This window comes from Hoplias malabaricus, chromosome Y (genome assembly GCF_029633855.1).
Source record: "Hoplias malabaricus isolate fHopMal1 chromosome Y, fHopMal1.hap1, whole genome shotgun sequence".
NCBI lineage: Eukaryota > Metazoa > Chordata > Actinopteri > Characiformes > Erythrinidae > Hoplias > Hoplias malabaricus.
Genome location: NC_089820.1, coordinates 80926360 through 80954236, shown reverse-complemented (window position 1 = coordinate 80954236; position 27877 = coordinate 80926360). Strand labels below are relative to the sequence as shown.

Genomic DNA, 27877 nt, shown 5'->3' with positions numbered 1-27877 from the left:
CAACATTGCAATCATTTCTAATAAACACTACAACTTGTCCTAACACCTCCTGCAGTGCCCCAAGAGGCTATTCTGCCAGATAAATGTGTTTTTATTGTTTTAAATAATACAAAAAAAGCATCTTTGGGTCATTGAAAAGCACTTCATAAATGCCATTTATTATTATTGAATGAACCAGAGCATTGTTGGCTCTGTGATAAATGTTTCATCACCTCGTTGAGCTGTAAGTGAGCAATAAATAAAGGGAGGACTGAGATTGTTTAAAGTCCATGACAACAGATGTTCAGAGATAAAACTGAACACAACTACAATTCCAGAAATGTTGACTTGTTCACATTTGAACAAGGAAATTCTACTAATGCTATTTTATTAACAGGCAGAACATTGCATATGGCAGCTACTGTGAAAATGGCTTTCAAAAGCCAAAATTCAAAATCCAATTTGGATCTGTATTGTTTGCATGTCATGCAATTGTCAATAGTTCATTGTCACAAAAATGCTTTACAGTTGGAGTCTAAAATTAGCAGATGATAGCCATCACAGGTGTTAAAATAAAAAAAAATAAACATTTTTCAACATGGACGCTAATATTGAGTTCTACAATGAACAATGAAGAAATAAGTATTTGTTCAGCCATGGACCAACAGAATTAAGGTCATGCTACATGTGCAAAAAAAGAAAAAAAAAATGGTGCAGCTATTTTCAGGAATCTGATGACAAGCATGATAAGCAAGCCTCAGTTTCATACTGAATGAAACTGCAATTTTGTCCTACTTAGAGTTTGTTTTTAGCTCTGGGCCTCACGCCTAAGCACTCCTAGTGTTTAAGTCATTTTCAGTTTTACAGAATTGACTCTCTCACCACATCTGGACAATTTTACCACAGAACAAACAGAATAGGGACATATTCACAAAAGTTCACAAGATAGTGAACTTTTACATCACTACAGTGACACCCTACGATGCAGTCACCGTGTGATATTACTGGGTGGGTTGGGGGTGGGGTGTAAAATAGCTGCCTGAAATATGTTGCATCTGAATTATGTAAAGAACTTACAGCGGATATTTGTTTGTTTGCATGAATCTGGAAGATTCTTTAAATCAGGATGTTTCAGATGTTGAATAAAATATTAAAAGTATTGGCCAACATCTGAACTCATATTAAATCAAAAATACTAATCATAAATGGATACTCGTGTGTTAAAGTTTAAACTCTGAAGTTTGAATGTAATCAAACAGACTGCCACTTAGTTGTCAGTTTCTTCACGTACACAGCACTTAACTGTGTTTTGCTTCTGTCAAATTTCAGAGACAGATGAAGTGAAAAGTTTAAGCTTCCTATTAAAACCGCTCATCTTTGAACTCTCCGAAACAGGCGTAATTCAGACATCACATGTTCATTTGGGAGCTGAATGCTATTAGGGAAATTGCCCAAGACGTCTGAAAATTTAAATCCTGCTTTGTTTTGCATGAAAGAAAACAGACAGAGTCGAGACGTGTACGTTGAGCATGAAAGACTGATGTGGCTACATACATCAGCAGTAAATGTTTCCATGTAGTGACAGTAACAAGCATGAGGTGGCCGTTACACCAAGCAGACACAGGTTTTGAAAACTTGTTTCCCACAAAGAAAAGATTGACCACATTCTTCGGTTCAAACAGAAGTGTATGCATCACTGTGGCCAACAAGACACAAACGTAATGTAGAACAGTCCACACCAAGACTGCCTTTTATTTTTTTTTTTCCATACTGCAATAAAAAAGTATGACTCCATTGGTTCACTGTTTCCATATATTATAATACAGATGCAGAATTGAAAGTTTATTCTTTAAACAGCCTAGTATTTTACAAGAAATTGTTTTACTACTTGGAACCTACAAACACGTCCTTAAAACAGGACAGCAGTGATGACACGTCCTTAGGTCCTACTTTGCAGTCAGGTTCTGCCAAAACATGGCAGCGAAGAGGAAGAGGGGAGGAGGGGCTGGGGGGAGAGAAAAAAAACAAAAAAAAAAAAAAAAAGGAAAGGAAAATCAAACCATTCAATAAATAAAATATTACATGGGGTAGATAGATCTTTGGGGGCCAACTGATATTATAAACTTTCTTAATGCACACTTTTTAAATGGAAAAAAAAACAACCCATGTGTTAATTCTGTAACTGAATCTTCTCTGATGATGGCATCAAAAAAACCCAAAACAATCACATTTGAAGCCAGAATCTGTGGAATCCCTTTGCTTGCTGGCAACTCGAGAGGCCGGTTTCCCCTCTTCGGCTCTGCTGTGTGGAGCATTACTTTGTTTTGATTTGTTGTTGTTTTTTTTCCCTTGATGTAGCAGGAGTGGCAACAGGCTAAAAGTTGGGGCATGTTGCTCAAACATTTCCTCTGGTTTCATGATGCTCCCACACCATGAGTTCATGCTGGAAATCAACATAAAAATTGACAGTGTTGGAAAGGGTCTAAAAAGAAAAGATCAGAGCAATGGAAGATAAAAATGTAGCCACGGTGAACGGAAATTGTCAGTAGGGGGGGGGGGTTAGCAGCAGATCTCAAAAGTCCTCCACAGTCTCGATCTCACCCATATTTAACCTCTCAGACGATGCATTGACTGAAAAACCTGCAGTTAGGCACAAACAAAAACAAAGCTTGAAATGGACCACTGGATTACATCAAACATAGTACAATGTTTCAGTCTCAAAACTCACCTAACAAACTAGGATCTGCCCTAACCATCTTCTGCTTCTTCTTCTTCTTGCCAGAGGTGACTGTCTCAAAGCGTGGCTGCTGAAGCTGCTGCTGAGTGGAGGACTGGTTAGACTGAAACACTGCCTGAGATACAGACTGGTTCAACCCCCACACAGAGTCCTGCTAAATGAATACAAACACATACGTGCAGACAACTTAGATACAACCTTCTACCACACAACTGATTTATGAAAATTTTAATTTTCTCTTAAATGCCCTTGTGGCATTCTGCAGAACACATTTCAACCTATCTGTGCGTGTTGTTAGAACCAAGGGTTTATTTAAAGTCATAAATTAAGGCTATGGTTGAAAAACAGCACAAGAATTTAGGGACAACATGCGCTGCAGTCTGAGCAGGTGCGCCCAAACACAGATATGTAGATACGGCACACCAACAGTCATATTCACACCTGTTGATTTTTCAGCTGCTGGCTCTGTAGAGGTTTTTGCTGGTTGGCGTTCTGTTTGGCACGACGCTCCAGGAACTGCTTGGCAAAATCCTTGGCCTGAGGCGTGTCTCCTAAATATGCCCGAACATAATCATGCACCTCGTAGGGAGAGTCGACCTCCTTCAGGAACGATGCAAAGGTTGGGACTAGAAAGCGAGAGAGAAAGAGAATAGAAAGAATAGAGTTCACATTTTATTTCATGGATAAATATTCTGCAATTCAAACAATTACAAAGTAAAAAAAAAACTAAATAATAAAAATAAAAATAAAATAGTTAAATCCAACCAGGAAAATTTAAATTTTGTTGCAAATTGTGAAATGTGATTGAAAAGATTGAATTGAAAGAATTATTTTCAAAAAGCTCACCGTCAAGGTTGTTGGCAGTGTTGAGGGTGTGTAGTGTCTGTTCACACCACTGCATAAAGCCATCCTGAGACTTACTGGCTCCCTGGAAGAGCTTCAGCAGCTTCTCTTCCTCTTCCACTTTTTTACTGGATTTTCCACTGTTGCTATTACTGTAACACAAACCAGCAAAGGCAGAGTGCCCAATTATTATACAAACATACATACATTGAGAGAGAGACAGACAGACAGACATACCCTCCCACAATGCCAGTCCAATAGAACTTTATTTATTGTACAAAGACGAAGTTTTGACTGGCAGATCATTCTCAGTTCCATGGGAACAGAGCATGCGGATGTAGCAGTGATATGTTAGTGTACGTTGAACACTATTAACACAAATTAACCAGAAAGCTGTTTTTAAACCCCGCAGTGTCTCACTGCTAACCTGAGTCCCCCACAACCAAAATATCCAACCAACAGCATCCTGTGGACATCGTTTGCGGTCTGCTACAGCGCAACCACTGATTCTCATGAGAATAATATCAAACAGATTTCAAAATGCTATAACCTGCATTGAGCCCATGTTTGTCAGTCATCCTTGCTACAAGTTACAAGTGGCTTTAACGACAAAAGCTGCAGTAGTAGCTGAAGCTTATTGTCTCCATTTCTGCAACTAAATTAGAGTTCTGTTTTATCTTGAATTTAAGAAACACACCAAGTAAAACTCTACTAAACTATTGCCTTGTGGTGGCACGTGTTCTGATCGTAATTTAGTTAAAACATCAGGACAGCAGGAGGAGCTGAGGCCTAATGGTTAGAGATGCAGTCAAAGAACTGGAAGTGAAGCCGTTTGATCACCACGACTTGCAGGAAAATCGGGGGGCAGAGGGAGTAAAGGAACAGTGCTGATCAGTCCATGATGAAAGTGCCCTAGAGAAGGACCATAACCCCAAACTGTTCCACAAGGAATAGGATGGCTGCCCACAGCTCAGAGTGTGTGTGCACGTGTTCCCTTCCACAAACTGGTTAAATGTGGAAGACATTTTGTGTTTTGTTTAACTCATACAAAAAATGCACAATTTGTTATGCAGTCAAAAACAGCATTTGTTAATTTATTTAATAAGATATCATCCCATTCATTATGTCTTAAATTAAGGCATCTGGGTCTCATCAGCAGGCTTCGAAACAGACATTTTAGCTGCGAAACGAGTGCTCTTTACACAGCTGCAGGGTTTTTACCTGAGGTTAGCATTTCCCTTGTTCTTCTGCGTGTTGCTCTTGCGCGAGGGTGGAGGCTGAGCACTTTCTTTGACTGCATCATCCCAGAAGCCCACATTAGAGTTCTGAGTGTCACCCCAAATACTGTTGCTGTCTGAACCCCAGTTAGAACTAGGGTTACTTACAGAACCCCACACTGAAGTCAAAACCTGCGCGCACCAAAATATGGAGGGGAAAAGAAATTAGAGGAAAAACACCAAACATAAAATGATTATTTAAACTGATAAGAAAATGCTGACCTAGGAGGAGGTTCTTACTTTAAACCTAAAAACATGATGCAAAATAAACATACATCTACAGAAATGGATAAGGAGCATGTGCAGGACTCACAGTTCTGTTTTGGACACGGTTTTGTTGAGTGACTGCAGTGGGTTGCTGCTCTTTCCTCTGCTTCATCTGTTGGGCCTCTTCCTGTTGAATCTCCAGAAGGGACTTGGTTGCAGTAGTTTGCTTGACTACACTGCCCCAGCCTGACAGCTTTGTCTGGGGCAGCTGCTGTTGTTGCTGCTGTTGCTGCTGCTGCTGTCTCTGAAGCTCCTGCTGTTGTCGCCGTTGCTACAGGGGAACAAAGAGAGATACGTTCACATACAGAGAACTAAGAAACCCAAGGATACAGTTCCTATTCCTAAAACCTCCTTTTCCCGAGGCTTAGTGCAGTAGATCAGTTCACCAATGCCAACATCGCAGAGACCTTGAGTGTATTATTGTCCTTGATTTTTAGATTTTAGGATATAGAGGACAAAAATTATTCATGCAATATTGGCACCTCAGCAAATCACACTGTAGAAATCTGAAGTGTAGTATAACCTTTATCGTTGTGGTGTAAACTTATTGTAAATTGTTGCTTACCAAGGGACCCCATTTCCAGTTAGTGATGGCTAATACGGCTGGTATTTACAGTGACTATAATTGGGCAGCCTGTTTTGGACCCTGTTTATCATCAAGAGTGTAGAAGTGCGTTTGATAGGGGGCACATATTTGCATCATACTGGAGTTAAAGCATACCTCATACCCAAAACATTAGCTAGCTATAAGCTGATTCCTATGTAGATAAGGCAGTAAAATACTGCATTAATACGTGGAACAGCATTTGTGGAATTACAATAAAGAGGATTGCATTGTGTGTGTCTGTTTATTTTTAGATAAAACCATAAAAATACTAATTTTATGAACTCGACTCTGTCAGTGAATCTGAGGCCAGTGAAGCTGATGATTGGAACAGCGTTACATTTGAACAGGTGCCTTTACAAAGGCTGAAAGTATGCCCACCTTGTCTGACACTCTGGCAAAACTGGTTAACCTCAGCAGCACAATTTCAAAATTAAAGTTAGCAACAAAAAGCATATTTTCTCTCTCAGTATCCCCCACCCCCAGCGGTTCATACGCGATTTTGTATCAATAACCTTTTCTGGTTTGGCTGCCATCTCTTCTGACTGCGCTGTTCTATAGTCAGTTTGGCTTTTCTATGGTTACTTTTTTGCTTTAAGTTGTTTTATTTGTTCTTTGCAGTCTCTGTATTGTATTTGTATCTCAGGTACCATATAGGCATTTATTAAGGGCAGTGGGAAAATTAACTAGATTTTAAAGCCAAAACCATGGTCAGAATACAGCTCCAGCACACACAGCAACCTCAGTACCACATTTCAAGTGCTTATGCATAAAAATCTGAGGTTTTTTTTAGTTGTTATATGCTTGTTACATAACCACTAATAAGAGTGCACTTCAACGCTTAAGAGGCCTATACTGCATCTAAATAAATATGCTTGAAAAATTAGGTAGGGCTCAAGTCTTACCTCTTCCCGTGTCTGTCGCTCCCTCTCCTCCTCCAACTTCTGGATTTCACTGAGAGAGAGAGTATTCTGAGTCTGCGTTAAGCAGGAGGCTGAGGCAGACTGTTGACCCCATTTAGAGGATGACGGGAGCTGGAGGTATGTAGAGAAAACTACATTACCACTTTTTGACAAATTTATTAAGTCATAATTTAGTGAAGATCTTTCGTCAGGCTCTTGGCATGTCCTGGCGCATCTTGTCCATTTGAATTGAGTATATATTTATTTTCACCTTCATTTGGGCAAGCTGCTGCTGTTGCTGCTGCTGCTGGAGTCGGCGCAGAGCCTCCTGCTGCTGTTGTCGTTGTCTCTGCAGCTCTTGTTGTTTTTGAGCTTCCTGCTGCCTTTGCAGCTCCTGCTGCCTCTGCAACTCCTGCTGCCTCTGAATTTCCAACTCCCTCCTCTTCCGCTCCTCCTGCTGTTGTCGTGCTAAAGCTGCTGCAGCCGCTGCTGCTGCAGCCGCCTCCTCCTCCAGGCGCCTCTCCTCTTCTATTCTCCTCTGAGCCTCTAGTTCCTCCTGTTTCCTCCGCTCCTCTTCCTAAAACACCCACACATAAACCAACCTGTAACTTTGGAAAACTTTAATAATTTGTTGCCATTACTTTTAGGTAGAAGTTTAAGGATATTGTAAAGGACCATGCAAAGAAGTCAAAGTGAAAAGATTAAATACTGTGGTTTTCCAACTACACGGTCTGGTCTAGTATACAGCCTTGAATCTGAAAATAATTTTAAACCATTTAAACTAATTAAAAAATTCTTTTATACGTTAGACAACATAAACAAAGCCTTAGTCCATATTTATGTAATGGCCACATAGTGTCAGCCACAAACACTCGGCCCACAAGAGTCTGACACTTTCAGTGTGTTAAGCTGGCCCCACTCTCAGGACTCTGCCAGCTACATTTTAATCGGCTGTTGATACTTCCGCGTATACACACTCCTGTGTATCGTTTGGTACTGGCCTGAAGTGAAAGACTGCCTTCACATGTCGTGCCAAAATAACAGATTGATAGGTCCTGTTCTGTGTCATATTTATTTTCCTGCTTCAGTAGTTTGTTCTTGGCCAATTTAAGTGGATATATGTACCAGATTCTCTGGCAAGGCAAGAGTCTATGCCACCTTAAAGAAGTAACAATCTAACAGTTTCATAAATTACAAATCACCTGTTTACGCAGGAACTCTTCCCTTTGTCTCCTTTCTTCCTCCTCTCTCCTTTTTTCTTCTAGCTTGCGCAGTGCTTCCTCTTGTGCCAGACGCTCTTCTTCTTCCTTCTGCCGCCGCTGAGTCTCCTCCTGCTCACGCTGCCGTCTTAATGCCTCCTCCTAAATCAAATATATACACAGAAGGACATGTAGAGAGAGAGAGAGAGAGAGAGAGAGAGAGAGAGAGAGAGAGAGAGAGAGAGAGAGAGAATGTAAGTTTAAGAATACATAGGCATATTATGGGATCCACAGGAAAAAAGTCTGACCTTTATTAAGGGGTTAGAAGTTCATATGGATGCATGTGTTGTTTAAAAATATATATATAAAAACATTACCAAAAAAAAAAACAATAGAAAAAAAAAAGGGAAAAAAAAAAAAAGAAAAAAACACGAGACAGAAGCTGACTTTGAGGGGTAGACCACAATCACAAGGCAGAGTTCAGATATGACTAACTAGAAACAGAATGCTTGCCCAGATTTCTATTTCCTCTGCCCCATCTTCCTGCAATCAGATATTAATCATCATGCATCAGGCTGTTTTCACACAGATTTCTTACAAAAGCCAGAGGTTTGATTTTCTTTTTCATTCGGTGTAGTGTGGTAATGTCATCAGACATTTTGTCACCATTCCCTCTGTTAAGTGAAGGTACATTACAAATTAACTATTAAAGCTATTACAAATTTACAGAAATGTCACAGGCTGTCAAGCCACTCAGTGGAAAATAAAATGCTATGCCTTTCTTAAATTGTTTGATTGGACAGGTACAGAAGTGCTCACTCACTTTCTGTTCAGAATTTTATTGAATCCTTTGTTACCTGGAGAACCCTATCAAAAATACGGTAAACAGCACAAAATCTCAAAACAATCCTATCACAAACAACAAGCACTACTTTTACAGTCCTCTCTCCTCTGACCTGTTTTCGCCGTGCCAGCTCTTCTTCCTCTAGACGTTTGCGCTCTTCCTCCTGTCGTGCCCGTAAAACCTCCTCCAATCGTTTCCGCTCATCCTCTTCCCTTTTGGCACGAAGCTCTGCCTCCCTCCTTTCCATTTCCAACTTAAAATGACAAAATCATATATATATATATATATATATATATATATATATATATATATACACACACACAGACAAAAAATGATGTGTAAAATGAGCATGTGTTTGTGTCATGATTACGTGCTTATACTTTTACATTTAATACATCAGTAAGAGCTGACAGTGTCTATTAATCTACATTTTAGAATTGTATTATATTCTCAATCAGGAAAGTAGAAAGAATTGCCCTACCTTTGCTTTCTCTAACTGCATCTTTTCAATGGAAGCTTGAGCCACAGTATCAATGGGCAAATCCCACACACTTGTCCCGTCCCATGCTGAGAGAAAGCAAGAGAGAGAGGATAGGGGAGAAAAAATAAAAAATAAAAATCTGAATATCTTGGGCTGTCACAAATTAAAATACTTGTCAGTTTGTGTAATTAAATGAGCAAAGACTTTTAGAGGTTTCACAATATTGAACTTGTGTGCATATATATATATCTCAAGAAAGCCTCTGGAAAAAGGCCTCTAGGCTCTGGGAAAGAAAACAGAAGGTTAAATTTTTATTTACTCTAATTATGCTGTACAATTTTTTATTACTTTTAAATTTTAGTTTAATTTACTAATTACAACACCAACACTAGTTAGGTTGTGGTTTCGAGAGCAGAAATTGGATCATCTGCAGTTCTCAAATGTCCATGATCAGGGGTCAGTAACAAATAAGTCCCTCAGTGCGTTCCTTTATTTTTCCAATGCAAAGTGATCCCAAATTAACACACCACCTGTTTGGTCCTGTAATCCAATAAGCAGTTAGCTATTTATTTCAAGTCAACTGTATATACTGTAAAGGCAATACTTGAAGAACTTGTGAAGAGTTGGTTTCCTGTGTTACTTAGAAAAGCATGGTTTATGTCACACTTTCCATGTTGGACGTATGATGTTCAACTCAGGCTAGTATGTTGAGTAACGTCGGTGGAGGAACCTTATTTGAGTGCACAAGCTAGATAAGATTGATAGTCAAAGCTTTCTACTGATGGCACAGATTAAAAACAGGGACAACTAATAACAGCAGCTCTACATAGTCATAGCTACTCAAGTGAGAATGTAAAGTAAAATGTCAAATCTCAGTAAGGCGGGGGCAATACGGACAAACAAAAGTTATCAGTTATTATCTACATTGATTATTTCCTGAAATAATATTTTGTAACACTGTCAGGGGTGTACAATAAAATCCTTCAAAAATTGCAGCGTTGATATAATTGTTTTTAAAAATACTGTCATTATCTCATAATTATATAAAATAATTAAACATTTATCAGATTTCTGTGCACATGCATGGTATGCAAATTACTCAAAAAAGATTAGACAAGGACAGATTTTACCATTTGTGTGCCACTCAAAGTACGCACCATTATGAAGGCATCTTATAGACAGTTTAAGAGTCAAGACAGAATCATGTGGTGTGTTCATAAAGCCCAACAATCTATATCCGTTAGCGTTTGAAGAAGTGTTGCTACTCGCTATTGGAGTATCTTGGACGACAGGGACATACAACATATGGAGATTATTGTGGATGGCCAAAAATAAATAAATAAATATATAAATGCTGTGAGATTATATATATATATGGCTGTCACAAATCATTAAAATATTAGTCAATTTGTCTAATTAAATGAACAATGTGAGCAAAGACTTTTAGAGGTTTCACAATATTGAACATATATATATATTAATTATTATTTTCCTTCATATTTTGGATATTTAAATCTGTTGTAAATGTTCACCTGTTTAAATGAAAAAATTGAAAAATCAATACAAACATTTTATTGATTATATACAACACTATCTCTGTTATGTGCTTTCCTGACAGTTTAATATAAGTGAAATTATCAGTGCTTTTCTCAGACTTTTCTTAATATTTTATACATGTTTATTGCAACACATACTGATTTTGTTTAAATCGCCGAGGCCTATCCAAAAATAACTCATTCCCTTGAGGAGACAAGATACTGAGCAGTCTATACTTTTCTATATAAATCACTGTCGAGAATAAATGAATAAAATAAATGAATAAAGCTCGATTTTTTGGCCATTTTTAGTTTACTACATCATTTGAACACAGAAGCTGTCCTTCACACTGAGTGAAGATTGCATCACAACCATTCCATTAAAGACCAGCACTGTATGTGATCCTAGAATTTATAAATAAATATCAGGTTAAATACCCCATCCTCATTCTATGAAGAATTATTTTATTATTGCTCCACAATCTGCGTCTATTTATGTAAAGAATTATATAAGCTGACATACTATTAGGAGCTGCTTGCTGAATGGTGGGGGTACAGGATGCTTGGGTTGATGGGTTCTGCATATCCCAAACGGAACCTGAATCTGGAACTGACATGGAACGTGTAACTGGAGGCAATAAGCTCTGTTGCTGCTCTGGAGATCTGCATACAAAGTTTTGAACATTAAGGAAGAAAAACACTAAAAGATCAATGAATCAAAGTTTCTATTCAGATGCTTGGGCATATTTAAATCTATGACATACGTCAATTTTCAAAGTCTCATTTTTCCTGCTTAATAAATGGGGACCTGAACTTTACATTCATTGTATTAAAGCAGTGTGCGTGTGCATTCGGCTAACCTGAGCTTGAGGGCTTGGTGCAGGAGTATGTTGAGCTGCTGTTGCTGCTGTGTTGGGGGAGCAGCTGAACTGAGCACAGCTTTCTGCTGAGCCAGAGCCTGTGCAAACTGCTGATGCCTGAATTGAGAGATAAGAATTTAGTTCACGTCAATTCTTCAAGTATGGCACAAGATTCTCTGTTAAAAAAAGACTTAAACTTGAAACTGAAAATCACAACCAACAGCCAAAGTCAGTAAAGCATAATAATTATAGGAAACACAAAGAGTTTGATATACTGTAAAGGAGACTAATTAAAACAGAAAGTAAACAACAAAAAGAGAAGACAACCCATTTTTAAAAGAACTGAAAGCAAGAAAAAAAAATAAATCGACGATGAGTACTTCACCTTAGCATGTACTGGTACTGCAACTGCTGAAACTGATACATATTTAAAGCATTGAGCTCCTGCTGCCTCTTTAACCGCTCCTGATCAGCATCTCCCTTTTAATAAATAAAAAAACTTCAATGCAATTCCAACACAAACAGGAGATAATATCACACGCTAAGAGGCACAAGACACAGTTATAGAAACTAAACTGCAATTTTACATGCGAATGAAATGATCATAATCATCAGCACTCTGAAGTGTTTTATAGGTGCAGTCATTTTCTCCAATGATTCTTCTTACAAAACAATTAGCAACTTGAATGCACCAGAATTTCTATATTAAAAATATTTTTAAACATTTGTATCCACTGGCTAAGCCCACACAGGTGTAACTACTCTACGGAGCATAAAAAAATAAATAAAAATAAATAAATAAAATTAAAAAAGAATTATAAAAAATTACTTTAAAGCCAAATTGTACAAGCTTCAGATTGAAAGATGTACAAATCTAGGGTTAGGATCAGGATGACTGTGATGATATTCCGTCATTTCAGGGTTTTATGTACCAAAACTTTTACAAACAATTACCAGTATGGGAGGTGGTGCAGGGCCAGGGGCAAAAGGTACCCTCCCCCACATCTTAAAGATTTCTCCCAAGGGGTGGAAACCCTCGTCACAGCCCCTCTTCACCAGCAAGGTCATGGTGAAATATCCGGCCTGGAACCACTCAGACATCTCATGATTACTGAATGGACCTGCAGACAAAGCAAACAAATAGACATACAGGGAAGTCCCACATGAGTGTCTTTAAACTTTTTTTGTTTTACTTTTTTTCCCCCTGCATCCCCTCATCCCACATGAAACTTTATTTGTTTCTATTATGAGGAAATAATGTGGTGTCTCAGTCCTCACCTTGAATCTCTCCCTGGGGGTCCTTGTAGAACCATTTAAGTGCGGCCTCGTGGGAGAGTGGTACACCGGCTGATTTGGACCGTTCTGCACTCTTAGCTATCAAACGCTCATCATCCACACCTCCATCATGTAGATATGCCACCATCTTCTCTGCCTCCTGGTTCAGAGTAAGGGAAAGACATTAGATCATAAAAAGGCATCGGTGTAAGGAGATATCTAATACATTTCACTATGCAGTGTTCAAAACTCCAATTTGGCAGAATATCCTGAATCAATAGTGGTGTGATCTTTGAGCCTTCAGGTGGCACTGCATTTATAACAGACACATTTTCATGGTGGAGATCGCTATACAGGCTCAGAAACCCTTTGGAATAATAATCTTAATTTATACAATACATTTTATACAAAATGCAGCTTAAAATGCTTTAACAGAGATTTCAGAATTTCAGAGATTTTGGAAAGACTTCGGAAAACCAATGTCTTGCGAACAGAGTTTAAAACTCACAAAAAAAAGAAGCAGCAATATTAGCCATTTACTGCTCCGGCATAAAGAGAAGGATCACCCAGCTTGCTGTAAGTGCACAGTTCAAATGCCAGAAACCATGCTGATGCCATCCAAGCAAAGGGATTTTTTGGGAAGGCTTTGTTTATTTCAGCAAGATAAGGTCAATCCACCTTCAGCATGAATTACAACAGTATCGCTCCTTAATAAAAGTCTTGGTGCTAAATTAGTCTAGACTTGTCACGCATTGGACGGGGTGTAAAAAATGTAACCTCTTTACAGTATACAAAATGTAGTAAGTAAAAGGGCATGTAAAGCTCTGTAAAAACCTTGAACAACATTAATCAGCTCTCTGTTGTCACTAGAAACCAGAAGTGGTGTTAGTGTCCATGTCATGCCACGCGCTTTGGTTACAGTAACTGGCTTGAGGAATACACAGACAGAGTAATGTACGTAGCTTCTGCTCTAAAACCATTGTGATGTTTGGCAATGTGGTCAGAAACTTTTGCAGATTTGGGAACTGAAGGTGCTTACATTGCATGAAGAGTAACATTATCAGAGACTGGTTTCAAAAGAAAACCAAACTAGACAGAGGAGACTTATCGGAAATCTCCAGTCACATCAAAGGAAACTGACAAAATCTTAAACAAATATTTTAATTTCTATTAAAATATTACAGAAAGAGAAGTTAAAGAACAGACTTTTCTCCTTAAAAACAAACATTAATTTAGACTTCCCAGGAAAATACAGAGAAATATATTAGAATAAAGGAGGGGTTCTTGATATTTTTTCATAGAACAACCCCTTTTTAAGACTGAAAAACATTTAGATGCTTTGTTAACCTACCTGTTCAAAGTGCTTTAGGCCCTCGTCCTCGTCAGTGTCGGGTAGCATTGCCGAAGGCTGGCCAATGGGAGCAATAATGCTCTTGAAGGGGAGAGGAGCAGGAACCACCACAGGCACTTCTACTGGCTTAGGCTGCTGAGGCTGGGGGGCTACTGGCTGCAGGGGTAACACTGAAGGAGACGGCGATGGAAGATCTGAAATATGTAGGCAAACAAACAGAGGATTTGGGTTATTTAAATGCACTAATAATTGAAAAAAAAGAAAAGACAGAAGACATTGACCTGTAACAAAGTGCATCTGAATAAATCACTCTGTAGGAATGTCCCAACTTAATCTCAAAGATCAGTATCTAGGCCAATCACAGCATTATTTTACAGATTTTTATAGGCTTTATTGAGCTCAATCTTAACTCAGACCCTCTGTTTCCTTTAGGGGGCAAGTTCACACTCCCCCATCCTCAAGGCCAATGTGAATATTCTCTACAGCACTGGTGTTTCGAAAATGTAGCACACTGTAAATTTTATGATCAGACTCCGCTGGCCACCATAGTCGGGGCGTCACCACGTATCCACTTCCTGTACGTCATTTCAAATTAAAAGCCCTCTGCAGAGTTTTCATAAAAGTCTGAAGTGGCAGAAGTAACTCTGCTGGACTGAGTGAAACTAGTTTTATTTGTATTAACTGTGAATATTAAGCTACTGAAGCACTTCAGTGGTATTGGGATTACATTACACACTTTCAAATGCTGCACTAGATCAAATTTAAATAATCTGTTTGTGAAGACCTTTTGTTTACTTTATTTTAAAAAAATATATTAATTAAGCAACAGCTTAATTTCTTTCTTAATGGGGGATATTCAGTGCCAAGAAAATAGTGGGCTGATTTTCGTAACTATAATGTACTTAAAGTGTGTATTGTGTAACAGTACCATCTAGAAATATATAAGTATCGGAACGGGATTCTGTATCAGCAAATACTCAATATTAAAAGACAAATTGTGATCAGGGGCAAATAAACTAGATCGGGACATCAGTAGCACCCTGTATCGTCAGATACTATATGTCAGGGGTTTGTAACCTTGGGGTTGCCACTTTGTTGTGGGTATTGAGTGGGGGGGATGTGGCTGATATGCTGCATTTGATTCTTTTCAGAATATTGTCCCCTGAATGTTTGGCTTATATGAACAGACAGTTCACCTCATTTTTCTTTTTCTGTGGCCTCATTTTTGTCTGAATATCATTTTAATGATGTTTATTGTTCTGGTTTTACAAATATCATACACCTGTATTGAAGTCCGAGTACAATTGTATGTTGTATTGTATTGTTTGTTGCAGACCAGTGCACTGATTATAAGCACAAAATCATCGCTGCTGTAGATTTACAACAGCTATTTCAACAGGTGCTCCCACACACTCAACACAAAAGGGAATGTACTGTGAAAAATTAAGAACCACTGCTATACATAAACTTTTAAGAGATATGGACAGGTAGTCCATGTACCCTAACACAGCTCACTTGTTATCTTATATTACATTATATAACAAGGCATATAATATTATATGCCTTGTTAAACACAGACATTTACACAGATTTAACTGTACGCCATAAATGTCCATTTTTTGATATTAACACTTGATCCCTTGTACCCATGTTATCCATGCTAGAAATACATTTTATGTATGAAGAGTTACCTGTATGTGTGCTGAGTGTATTGGTTGTGTGGGGTATGGAAATGGCCTCCACAATGCAGTTGGGAAGAGGTTTGTGCATTGGGGTTGTTGTTGCCCTGATTTCTGGCATCACTGCTCTCTCTGGCGGTCTCTCTGGTTCTTCTGCTCTCTCTGGTTGGCTGGAAGGCATAGATATCGGTGCGGCTACTTCTGGAGTTGTGACAGGTGCCGTCAAGTGAACAGCAGGTGGAGAGGGCTCTTCTGATTTATTCCCATCTGCACACAAACCAATGCTTTTAACTCTACCAGCACAATGAAAGAAATTTGATATTAATTTATTTACTGTTGCTGTGTCTTGTGCCAAATGTTATCACCCCTGTCTATTTTCTACTTCAGTCTCAACTACACTACAGTTTCTTCCTAGCATAAATATAAATATGTTTTTTAACCATTTTAAATGTCCTCTACCCTCATTCCTGGCAGTCTGGTGCTTGCTTTCAGGCTCTTTGATATGCTCTGCTTCGCTGTCATCTTTTTCCGAGCACTCTTCACACTCCTCCAGCGGACGGAACTCTAGCTCTGTCTCCTCCAGAATAGGCTCCTTAGGAGCTTTCTGATTAGACAGTGAACAATGAAATAAAATGCATGACAGTGGTTTGACTTAAGTAGAAAGCTTATATTTCATAATATAAAAGGAATATATCAGAACAAACAATAAGCAAAAAGACCCAATGACCGACAACACACCATAAATCAGTAATTTCCATCACTCTGCAAATTGCACTGTCCATGAAATTTATACAAATACTAACAGTGTCTTTGGTCTGACTGACTGACAGAATCCAGGCACCACAAACTGATAAGACTTTTTCAAAAAAACTGCTTCTCGTCAGCTCACCTTTAGAGACAGGAAGGCCCCAGATGAATCAAAAGTGCCAGTTTCCTCCTCTGCATCCTCTAGACACCACTCAGGTAAACTGTCTCTCTCATCATCCACACTGCCGCTGCCTGAGCGGGCTCGTCGGTAGACCCCACTGCGCTCTTCCTCCCCCCGTGAATCAAATGGGAAGCGGCGCCGCTGCTCCGGGTGTTCCCGCCACCCAGCTGAACGCGGCCCGTCTACATAAGAGGAAAGCCAAAGAGAGAGAGCACGGTGCCATCAAACTCCTCAGTATTTTCAGAGGATGATTTTTCATTGGCAAATTTAAAAGACACAACATCGTATTCTAAAGTTTAGACAATCCTGGAAAGAAATACTGACACGTTTACACAAATGACAACCATAATCATAATTTAATCTAAAAATTATGTCCAAATTTCACAACCAGCTGTTCAAACACATCTGTCCATATAAAGAGTGTGGCATAAACTACTACAAAAAAATTGACTGTTGTGTATGACAGCAACTGCACAATTTCACTTCTCATTCACTTAAGAGCCACATGAGAATTACACAACTATCAATGCCCTTATCAACATGTGTGAAAAAGATAAAACACATTAGGTAAAAGACAGTGAGTGTTCAGAACAGAGGAGTAGAGTAGAGGGAGGACACCATGCGACTGCCGGGGGGAGGATGTGGGAGAGATATCAGGGTCCAAACCTGGACTTGGAGGGCACCATCGCTCATTATCCCTCCGGGACCCCGCCAGCCGCCAGCCACCTCCCTCTTCATCTTCACCATTCTGTTCATCACGAGTCAACCGCCAATTCTCACTTTCAGAGCGTGCAAAGTCGTGCTTCCGCACCAATCCCCCTGGCCCACCATCCTCGTAGTTACCCCGTACTGTGACAGAGAGAAAAAGTGGGAAATATAAAGAGAGTGCAGAGAAACAGGTTGATAGACAGAGGGGGAGCATGTATAAAGATGAGAACTGGGAATACTCCATACTAGACACCAAAAATGCATAAAGTGTATCTCTACCCTTAATCTAAGCAAAGCTGGCAAGTGTGAACACACTCTAAAGTGCAATGTTAGGTTTGGGTTGAAGTTGTTATATGTTATAGAATTACTTACTGTGATTGAGCTGGAAGTGGGCTGGAGCTCCATCTGAGAGAGTGAGCGAGAAAGAGATTAGAAACCGTCAAACTAAATATAAATATTGTTTTTATTTTTAATACAGAAATACAGAAATTAGGGGGGAAAAAAAGAATTCTGTATTTACCTGGATCTTTTCGACTAGGCTTTTCAAACCTTCTGTCTCCCCTGGTGACAAAAAGGCCACACAAATGTGTCAGTGTAACACTGCATTGCCAAATTGGTACTCGATTCACAAGCAAATAATTCTTTTTATGGTAAGCCACCAAACATACTGAATACTGCATCAATTTATTATGGTGTCTTCCACTCAACTGCAGTGGTAGAATTTTATTAATAATTTTTGACAGTGCCATGGATTTTGGGTGAAAACATTTTTACTTTGAGAGTAAACTAACCTTTAAAGCAAAACATTGTCTATAGAAACAACTAAAGACTTCTAAATCTATTTATTTTTATTATGTTAAAACAAATTATAAGTATACCTCACATCATGAAATTGTGAAGTTTTGTCCAAAATGGTAACCAGTGATGACTCTGTCTAGATCTCTGACCAATAGAATTATTCAAGGTCACTGAGCTTTATTAATGTACTACAAAATAAGGATCATAACGCAGAAAACTTGTTAAAGATGAAAAGAACAAAGCAGTTTATATTCACTTTTCTTGCGGTCAGTTCTAAACCCGTGTGTCTTTTTTAATCCAGAAGAGTGGCATTAATCAAAAGCAGCAATGTGAAGCAACACCAAGAGACAAAACTCAATCCTTCTGAGCAAACTTGAGGTCACATAAAATGAAAATTATCAACAAATTTTATTAAAGCTATATGAACATGTATGTAGTTGATTTTATTTTTTGGACGCTGGTCCAGGCCGTACGACTCTATATTTCGACTTCATGAGAGCTGGACCTTTGCTGGGATAAAACGTTTTAATTTTAACTGAATACTCTGGAACTATAGCAACATAATTCACCACCTGAAATGCTCTGGCAATTAGTGACCCTAGTTCAACTTGACTATTTCTGGTCCTCCCCATTTGGGGTACTAGTTGGGACAGTTCAAACTCCCTCTTCCTCAGAGCTGGTCAGGTGACTGCCATCAGAATCTATCAGCTCCAGAGCTGTTTTGCTTGGAGCTTTTCCCCGAGCACATCACTGAAATGGATTTCATACTTTAATTTTACCTTAATATTTATCTAATATTAAATGTTGTTATAATGTCAGCAGGACACCCTTTTGGGTGTTATCATTAAAAGAAATCTCTAATTCCCTTAGCCATAGTTTCAATGTATATCCTGTAATTTCATAAAATGCAGAAGTAGGGGCAGAAGTAATTTATACAGCAATTTTTTAAATAAACTATATTTTTCCAAATCAAAACGTGAATCTGAAAAAATTGTAGTACATTTTTTTTTTCTACAGAGAAGGTGGTGGCTTTATTTCGAACATGTACAGTTCTGAAGAAGAACACGTGAGCACATATACCTTTCCTCCCAGCTCTGTGAGCGATGCATCTCTCTCCCCCCACGGCCAAATCCACCCTCCACATCATCAAAACTTCTTTGGTAAAACCCTCCTTCTCCCCTGCCTCGTCCTGCATTGAAAACCATTTACACATACAATTAATTACATCCACATTTGTTTGTCCAACAGCAATTGCATCTACTGGTGATATGTGCTTTCATGAACACAAATAAATATATACATATTTTTAAAAACAAACAAATAATGGAATGTCCTGTTACTCTCAAAAGGCATGTCACATGTTTGCTGTTTCTGCAGACAATATGTTTCATTGTCTAAGCAACCAAGAAGACCTCAAACGACTTGCTATATGTTTTTTTTTTTTTTTCAGATTAAGGGGGAGGGGAAGTGGAACTGTGGTTGAGGGTATGTACCTCGCCCGCGTGAGGAACTTCGACCTCGAGCTGCCCCTGCCACCACGCCTCCTCCTCTACCAGTCAGACGCAGAACTGCAGCGCTGTTTACAGACATGGAGAAATTTCTCTGCGGAAATAAAAATATGCAATATTAATAATAAGTACATAACTGAGATGATATTTTCCAAATACATCACCTCATCATGGATCAAACACCTTACGATAAGGCATTAATGAAGTATAGTAAACTTATGCTTCCTGAGCTGTTACTCTGTTAAGAACATTTTGTAAACCTGTAAGTCTGTTTCACTGTGTCAAATTTCTAGAAAAATTGTTAAAAATGTAAGAAAAGACATTTTTCAGAAAAGAAAAACATTTTCCACCCCAAAACCAACATGAAAACATTGCATTTAATGTTTTAAACCTACCAACACCATTAAATGTAATCAGTTTTGTCCCATCAACATGATATAATCAGACAGGCTTTTATTTTTTTTTTTTAAACCAAAGCGTTGTTTGTAAATTCTAGAATTGCTTAAGAAATGGAACCAACGCCTCAGTTAATCATGGGCAGCATGTTAATATGACTCACATGACAAGCATGTTCAGCATGTGCTTTTTGATAATGAGTAAGACTAGTAGTGCAAATAAGGCCCTTGGTCATAAGCTACAAGAAATGTGTTCATGACATAGACTGCCTTCTCGTATTTATGATAAATATCCCTGTGTATTTCACAGCATGGACTGGTGGGCAGCAAATGCCTGGCCTGACCTGTTCCTCCTCTGTAAATGGGACAAGGGCCAACGGCAGAAGGGGCTCCTCTTGTAAAATAGGCAGAAACTCCTTGTCATGTAGATCTACCGGTATCTAAAAAAAATAAATAAATAAGAAAATGCATGGCCTCAGAAAAAAAAAAATCATATCGGTATATACAATTACTGTTTTTGTTCAAATGTTTGCACTGTTAATATTTTGCTACTTAAGTGTTCTACATCATATTTAACTATTTATTATACAGTCATAAGCTCATACAATATCACCTTCAATCAAGTAGTGGCCTTTACCTTGTTTTCCTTTAAATAAAGTGCTAGCATCTCTTCTCTCCCATAGCGATAATCTGCAAGTTTATACTTTGGCAAAGCGGGTGAAAGAGGAGGAGAAGCTACATTACTGCTCCCCCCTCCACCAGACAAAGCACGGAGCCTGAGAGAAAAAGAGTGAAAGAGCAAACAAGCAAAAATAAAAATACAGAAAGAATAAACTGAATTAAAAAAGGTAGACAGATACTTAATCCACTTGGATTATCAGTATCTGTAGATATTACTTATAAACTGGTGTAACAAAAAATAATTATAATTTCAGCAATTAAACTTACCATTCAGGTCCAAAGTTAAGTGTCTGAGTTTCTGTCATTTTTCCTAGAAAATCTAAAGAAAAAGATACTATTTCAAAACAAAATACAAAACTGCCCAATGGATAATTTACCTGAATCTAATGGTGACTGATGATGTGTTTGCGCTTCAATATAAACAGTCTAGGATCTGCTTAAATAAGAGGTATATTTGAAGTGGGAAGACAGAGGGAGCCTATGTCTTCATGTTAGTACCTATCTCTAAGACTCCTTGGCAATGGCTGCATTTACCTTGATGCTTCAGCTGGAAGTTTACGGTTTGAAATGGTATAATTACTACAGGTCTTAGAAAATTATTAGAAAACAAAACATCCAAAACTAAACTGACAATGCTTGATGGGAATGAAAAAACATTAAAAATGTATTACGTTGTTTTACAACTTTATGTTTACATGCTCCATGTTATTAGTCTATTATTAATTTGCTAAATATACAAGAGGTGGTTAAGGGAGTTAAAAGGCCAAGAGGGCCTCATATGAAGCACTTTCTCCCTAAGAAAAGATTAATATTAAATAAGCAAGATAAAGAGGTGTTGTGTTTACATAAGGTAGGAATATATTGCACACAATTAAAATCAATTTTCTTCATAACATTTAGTTGGAACAATTAAAATGCCATATTTTCAAAAGATGCCAACAAAGTTTGGAACCAAAAATGAAATATACAAAATTTTTAGACTCAGTTACTTTACAAGTTGTTTTAGTATAAACTGACAGTTATGCTACAGACTTGTAAAATACATTATTAAAAATGAAACTAACTGCATTACCATTTCAGTGATAGGCCTTTATCGTGTGCCCCAATACAACCATTTCAACTATTGACAAACTAAAATATCAGCATTGACAGTTCCCATATAAGATGGGAACCCATATAAGTTGTTCTAATACAACCATTGAACTCATGAACAGCATCAACCAAAATGAGGGAACAGTCCACAAGACACAGCCGTGGTGGCGCACCATGTAACAGGAATCAGGGGAAACTTAAGTGACAGAACTACAGTGTGATGCACAATCTCACTTCTCTGTCCTGACTTCACTCCCAAAGGACCCTTGAAACCAGGGGAAGTGAAATCAGGACAGGGAGGTGAGAATGGAGACCACATCGGCGCTCCTGAAAACTCTGGAAAAGGAAGCTAACAATGGCTAACATAGTTGATGCTGATGCTTATGTGAACACATGCTGTTTAAGGTGGCTCTAGAAATGTGCTGGTTTAGTAAATAGGTTTTATTTTTAATGACAAAAAAGAGCACATTCTAGCTACAGTTTAAAAACTGTTATTTTAGTTTGTTAATCTGTACTACTTTTTTTAACATTTCAGCCAGTATAAGTACCATGAAATTACCATGAATTGTACTATGAAAGTTTTCATATCAAACTATGCATATATTACTAGTCATATTAGACAAATAAATAAATACACTATAATACCTGCATGTCTAACTTTCATTCTACTCACTCATGATAGAGAAGTACACAAATTATAGGAATTTATATCATTAACATGTAAAAAAAATTCTCTGGACAAAAAACCACAGAGAAGTTGTTCACAATAAATCTTAGGCGCCACTTTGAAATAATCAAAAATAAATAAATAAGCAAGCTAATCAGAACAGAAAACAGACTTTGAGACATGATTCTGAATCAAGTTTGGACACTGTCACATTTTATCATGGCATCATTATGATTTCAAATGCTGCTGGGGTATATGGTAATAATGCCAGGGGTGTGACATTCTTGATTACTATGTGCTGATCACTAAATCGAGGTCGCTGTGTGGTTTAGACTGCCTATTCCAATTCAGGGTGCCTCTATAGCTGTCACGTGATACAGCTGAGAGTTTGGGCGGCACGGTGGCGCAACAGGTAGTGTCGCAGTCACACAGCTCCAGGGGCCTGGAGGTTGTGGGTTCGATTCCCGCTCCGGGTGACTGTCTGTGAGGAGTTGGTGTGTTCTCCCCGTGTCCGCGTGGGTTTCCTCCGGGTGCTCCGGTTTCCTCCCACAGTCCAAAAACACACGTTGCAGGTGGATTGGCGACTCGAAAGTGTCCATGAATGTGTGTGTGTCTGTGTTGCCCTGTGAAGGACTGGCGTCCCCTCCAGGGTGTATTCCCGCCTTGCGCCCGATGATTCCAGGTAGGCTCTGGACCCCCCGCGACCCTAAAACTGGATAAGCGGTTACAGATAATGGATGAATGGATGGATGGATGATCACTAAATCAATCAATAAATAAATAAATACACAGGTACATTTCGGACAGGATCTTCTTGCATTACAGGCATAACACTTGCTGAAATTTACATGATAGACATGAAACAGAAATTTGTGACATTACCATTTTGGTCCTCATTGTCAAATAAATTAATTCAAATGCCACATAATATTTGTCTTATTTTAAACCTTGCCCTGGTGTGACCCTTTGTAGACTAGCCTTCCTTATTGAGATTCTCTATTTAAAACCCAGACATTAAAGGTTTTGACAAAATAACCTTTACACAACACAACAAAAACTAAAAATAAATGACAGATGTAGGTCATTACCCAATCATTTTGTATATATTTAAAGAGGGATTTTTCATGATCTCAGAGGCCCTTATGTCATATTTCAGTTCCATCTTAAAGTATGACCACAAGGCTTCCCTCATCTAAGTGCAGCCTACACCAATGCAGCAGCCAGAGCTATTTTAAGGACTCTCCCAATTAGGAAGAGTGTACTCAGATATCTGTATTAAACAACTAGGACTTCACTGACCTGCAAATTTCAATAGTATAATACTATACAGGTGCTTTGAGCTTTAGTGTTCACACTGTTATTTGACAGTAAAGTACAGCAACATGTTGAAATCAACTCTATCTGATCTAACACTGGAAAATAAAACTTGATAATACTGTCAGAAATATATACGCACACACGTTTGGGAATCGTTAAAGACAATGACATACAAAAACAATTATTGTTTAGATTTTTCTAAATTTAATATGAATTGGTTTTATATTCACAGACACAAACCATTTAAAGTTTACATATTACTGTATATGTGGGAGAATTTGAATGCAGCTAATTTAGTGGTACAGATGAACAGTTGTACCTATTGAGTTCATGTATATATTGGGCCACATTTGTCTACAGTGGTGTGCTGCAATATACCCAAGTGGCAGAAGAAGCACTGAAGTCCAAATAAGCACACAGTTACGTATATGAACATCAAAAAAATTCAATTAAATAGATAAGTCTATTCTCAGTTAGCCTGCTAACTTATCCCCAAGGTTGAGGACTGTCCAATAGGTATCACCCTCAGCTCTGTTCCTATTGGACAGGCTTGACTTTGGGTTCAGTTAGCTGGCTAACTGAGAAATCCTTCTTTGCGGAATAGCCACCTGTTGCATATGGAAAAAAACAAAACTGTTCATCAGGTAGCCAGATGGGATATATGCTGGATAGTGTAACTGTAAAGTTATTCTTTTAGGGCTGATTACAAAAGACAACAATCAAGATGCAGCATAGTACACACTATTCATTGAAAATTCCTCATTTTCACTGCTGTTGATATAATACTAGCTCTCTTCAAATGTGAAACTGCTGAACCAAAACAGAGGACTGTTAACACGACTGATTTCTAGCCCCGATAGCAGACAAGCCCATTTCGCAAGGTGACATGAAATGCAAAAACCAAGTGTTACCAGGGTTTTAATACATATCACGCACTATCAGGGTGCAGGATTCAGAGTATCAAGCACTATGCAATGCACTATACAGGGAGTACAGAGCCATGAGATTCAACCAGAGCTAACTTAACAGTTGGTGACAGTTAGATTGTGTTTGTCACAGGAAATCTATTACATTACTATATCATTTAAATGGCTCCTGTGATAACACCCTTTTACCAGATTTACACAGCCCCATAAGCTGACTATAGCAGGCCATCCCCATCATGATGGATGCATTTTGGATGGCAAGCTGAGTGTAAAATCTTTTGTGAACTGCAACTTAGAACACAAGTATTATAAACTAATAAGTATTCTGGCAAAGACGTGTGAATTAAACAAATTTGAATGTCTCGTTACTAGCTTTGTGAAGATGATAACCATTCACTGATCAGACAAAATAATTAAGCCTGTTCCTTGCTTTCACAACTGTTATCAATTTTATCAGATCCATTTACCGTATAGATGCCCTCTGCAGTTCTACAATTGACAAACTGTAATTCATCTGTCAATTGTCATACTTTGTTAGCCCACTTTAAAACTACTTTAGTGGTCAGGACTCTCACAGGGCCACCCAAAGGAGACATTAGTTGGCTGGTGTAACGTTCTCAGGGCAGCAGAGGTTGTGTCAGTGCTTGTTGCTCCAATACAAGTGAATCAAGCACAGCAGTGCTGCCGTAATTTGTTAACACTGTGCCCTATGGAAGTATTTTAACAACAACTTTTTCAAATAAAATAGGTTGTATAGAAATAATTGAATGAATACTTACTAGATTACAAATCGAGATTCAAACATGGATGAATATTTTGGAATTGAATCCGAGTTTTTGAATAGTTTTTAAACTGTATTTCTCCACAGTAATAACATTATTGTTGTGGGTAAAAAGTTCAAATAAACTTTTCACTGTTACAATATACAAATGGTTTAAACTGCACACAAAAGATGTAAGAAATGTATAATTCATTAAGTATTCATTCAATTATTTCCATACAAGATGTTTTATTTCAAAAATTGTCATAAATCTATCTCCATAGTCCACACACACATGGTCTACTCTATATTAAACACCTAAGTTGTAAATTTAAAGGCGGGTGACTGTAAGTTATCTGTTGCTGCACAACTTAAATAAATGATTCTTTAGTCCATTTGTCACAGGACACTGTTGGCTGGATATTTTTGGTTGGCGGACTATTCTCTGTCCAGTGCTGACAATAATAATGTGTATAAAAACGTCTGATCCAATTTTACCAGTGCAACAGAGACTAACACCGCACCACTATATCCGTGTCACTTCAGCACTGAGAATGATCTGTCACCCACATAATACCTGTAGTGTGGTGGCCCTGACCATTGAAGGACAAGGTAAAAGGAGCATACAAAGTATGCAGAGCAACAGATGGACCTCAGTCTGTAATTGTAGAACTACAAAAATGTTCCTATATGGTGAGTGGAGCTGATTGACAATGAGTGAATAAACAATTATGTAATTTTAATGTTTGGCTAGGTGTAATAGATCTAGGGGAAAGAGATGACAGATATCGTTTAACTCACAGTTATCGTAACACGGTGGTGACAGAGTTAGCCCGGCAGCTTAGCGTGGCGTGTCATGCTACATTAGCAAGAGGTTAAACGTGTTCGGTAAGAGTTTCTGCTACCAGGTTGATACAATCCTGGAAACTAATTTTAATTACAGCTGGTTGCATGTCCAGCAGGTCGTAAATTATCAGTCACCGTTAGCCGATACTCCAACGACAAGAAATCAGATCAAAATCCAGCACAGATTTAAACGACGTGTTCATTAAACCAGTTAAAGTATGGTTTCTCTAGCTTCGCTAACGTATACAACAAGGCAGGATAAATATAATACCCATACTGTCACTCTATTTAGGTTTATATTTTTAGATTTGTGGTCCATATACGCGGAGATGTTCCGTCACAGCGGTAGCATCTAGCGCTAAACCAAGTCCATCTACAGGAGCCAGAGCGGCTAGTGATATCTGAAATGCAACAAACTGACTCAAAATAAAACCGTATATGAACAGGGTGGTGGCTGAGTCTGCCTGTTACTGTGCCATGCTGCATTATTATAACGTTAAACGTGTGCTTGGGAGATCTGGCCAGCTGTACACAGACCCATTACCTAAACTTCTGGGTAGCATGTTAGCCTCCCAACAGAGATCAGAAATTCAGACCTGAAAATTCAGCCGTTACCATTACCGTGCGTTAACAGACATGTCTGTCAAACGTAAAAAACAGGCGAGGTTTTGAGGGGAGTGTGAGCTAAACCGGCCGGCAAAGTAGAAGAGTGCTAACACGAGTTAATCCCTATCCCATCAGCGCGGCCTATTAATGAGCGGTTGCATTGTCACGCTGTTTGCCGCAGTGTGTGCGCCTCTACGCGCTCAAGCGGCGGACGTCCCTGCCTACTCGAGCCCAAGGCTTTCAAGGCCGCGCAGCCATGCGGCTCAAAACACCTTGCCTAAACGACCCCAGTCCTCCCGGTTTGGGGGCCCTACATCACACGGAACTGCCGTTTTATCACGTAACCTTTATTTTACAGCAAAGCCGCCCAGGCAGTCCTCGCTGTCTTACCTCGGCTTTTAAGCAACAGCGGTGAGTTTCTATGCGAACTTCTCTCTCTTTTCGTATCCACAAGATGGCTGACAATGCGTCACATGACAACGGTCGGCCCGAAAAATACCCGGATGTTTGAGAAAATAAAACGCTGACGGCAGCGATTCACCCATTTAGCATAAAATTAGCATTTAGATAAATGTTGCCCCCCCCCGCCAGCTGATAAATTAATAAAAATATTTTCAAACACTTTTAAGTTATTTAATTCAAAACTGCATATTATTTAAATATTCACATCAGATTCTTTAGAGCTAAAGATTTGATTTCATATCCAGTGGTTTTCTTTTTCTCTTGAAATGTCTTTTTTTTTTAAAGCCTGAACTAATTAGGGAAAACTTGCAATCTGACTACTGCTGCATTTGCAAATATTTTTTAAATTA

The 27877-nt window shown here is 38.6% G+C and overlaps 1 protein-coding gene across 4 annotated transcripts; it reads right to left on the bottom strand.

The window, feature by feature from the left end:
* Positions 1 to 1041: 1041 nt before the first annotated feature.
* LOC136678354 (GRB10-interacting GYF protein 2-like) lies at positions 1042 to 27548 on the bottom strand. Of its 4 annotated transcripts, none has more exons than XM_066656382.1 (29): positions 27456 to 27548; positions 21119 to 21170; positions 20808 to 20946; positions 20515 to 20610; positions 19761 to 19869; positions 19348 to 19456; positions 17990 to 18030; positions 17842 to 17874; positions 17428 to 17610; positions 16723 to 16943; positions 16293 to 16437; positions 15846 to 16100; positions 14155 to 14348; positions 12807 to 12963; positions 12483 to 12649; positions 11914 to 12008; positions 11529 to 11645; positions 11192 to 11331; positions 9134 to 9219; positions 8765 to 8905; positions 7812 to 7970; positions 6881 to 7186; positions 6613 to 6741; positions 5150 to 5374; positions 4781 to 4968; positions 3563 to 3711; positions 3158 to 3342; positions 2708 to 2867; positions 1042 to 2619 (listed from the first exon to the last, which is right to left on the bottom strand). In XM_066656382.1, exons 2-29 carry the CDS (start codon positions 21154 to 21156, stop codon positions 2552 to 2554), a joined length of 4035 nt encoding a protein of 1344 aa, XP_066512479.1. In that variant the 5' UTR covers positions 21157 to 21170; positions 27456 to 27548; the 3' UTR covers positions 1042 to 2551. The 4 variants fall into 4 exon arrangements, with proteins under 4 accessions (XP_066512479.1, XP_066512478.1, XP_066512480.1 ...); XM_066656381.1 differs by having other exon boundaries at positions 1043 to 2619; positions 2708 to 2870; XM_066656383.1 differs by having other exon boundaries at positions 1043 to 2619; positions 2708 to 2870; positions 17542 to 17610.
* Between the last annotated feature and the right edge of the window lie 329 nt (positions 27549 to 27877).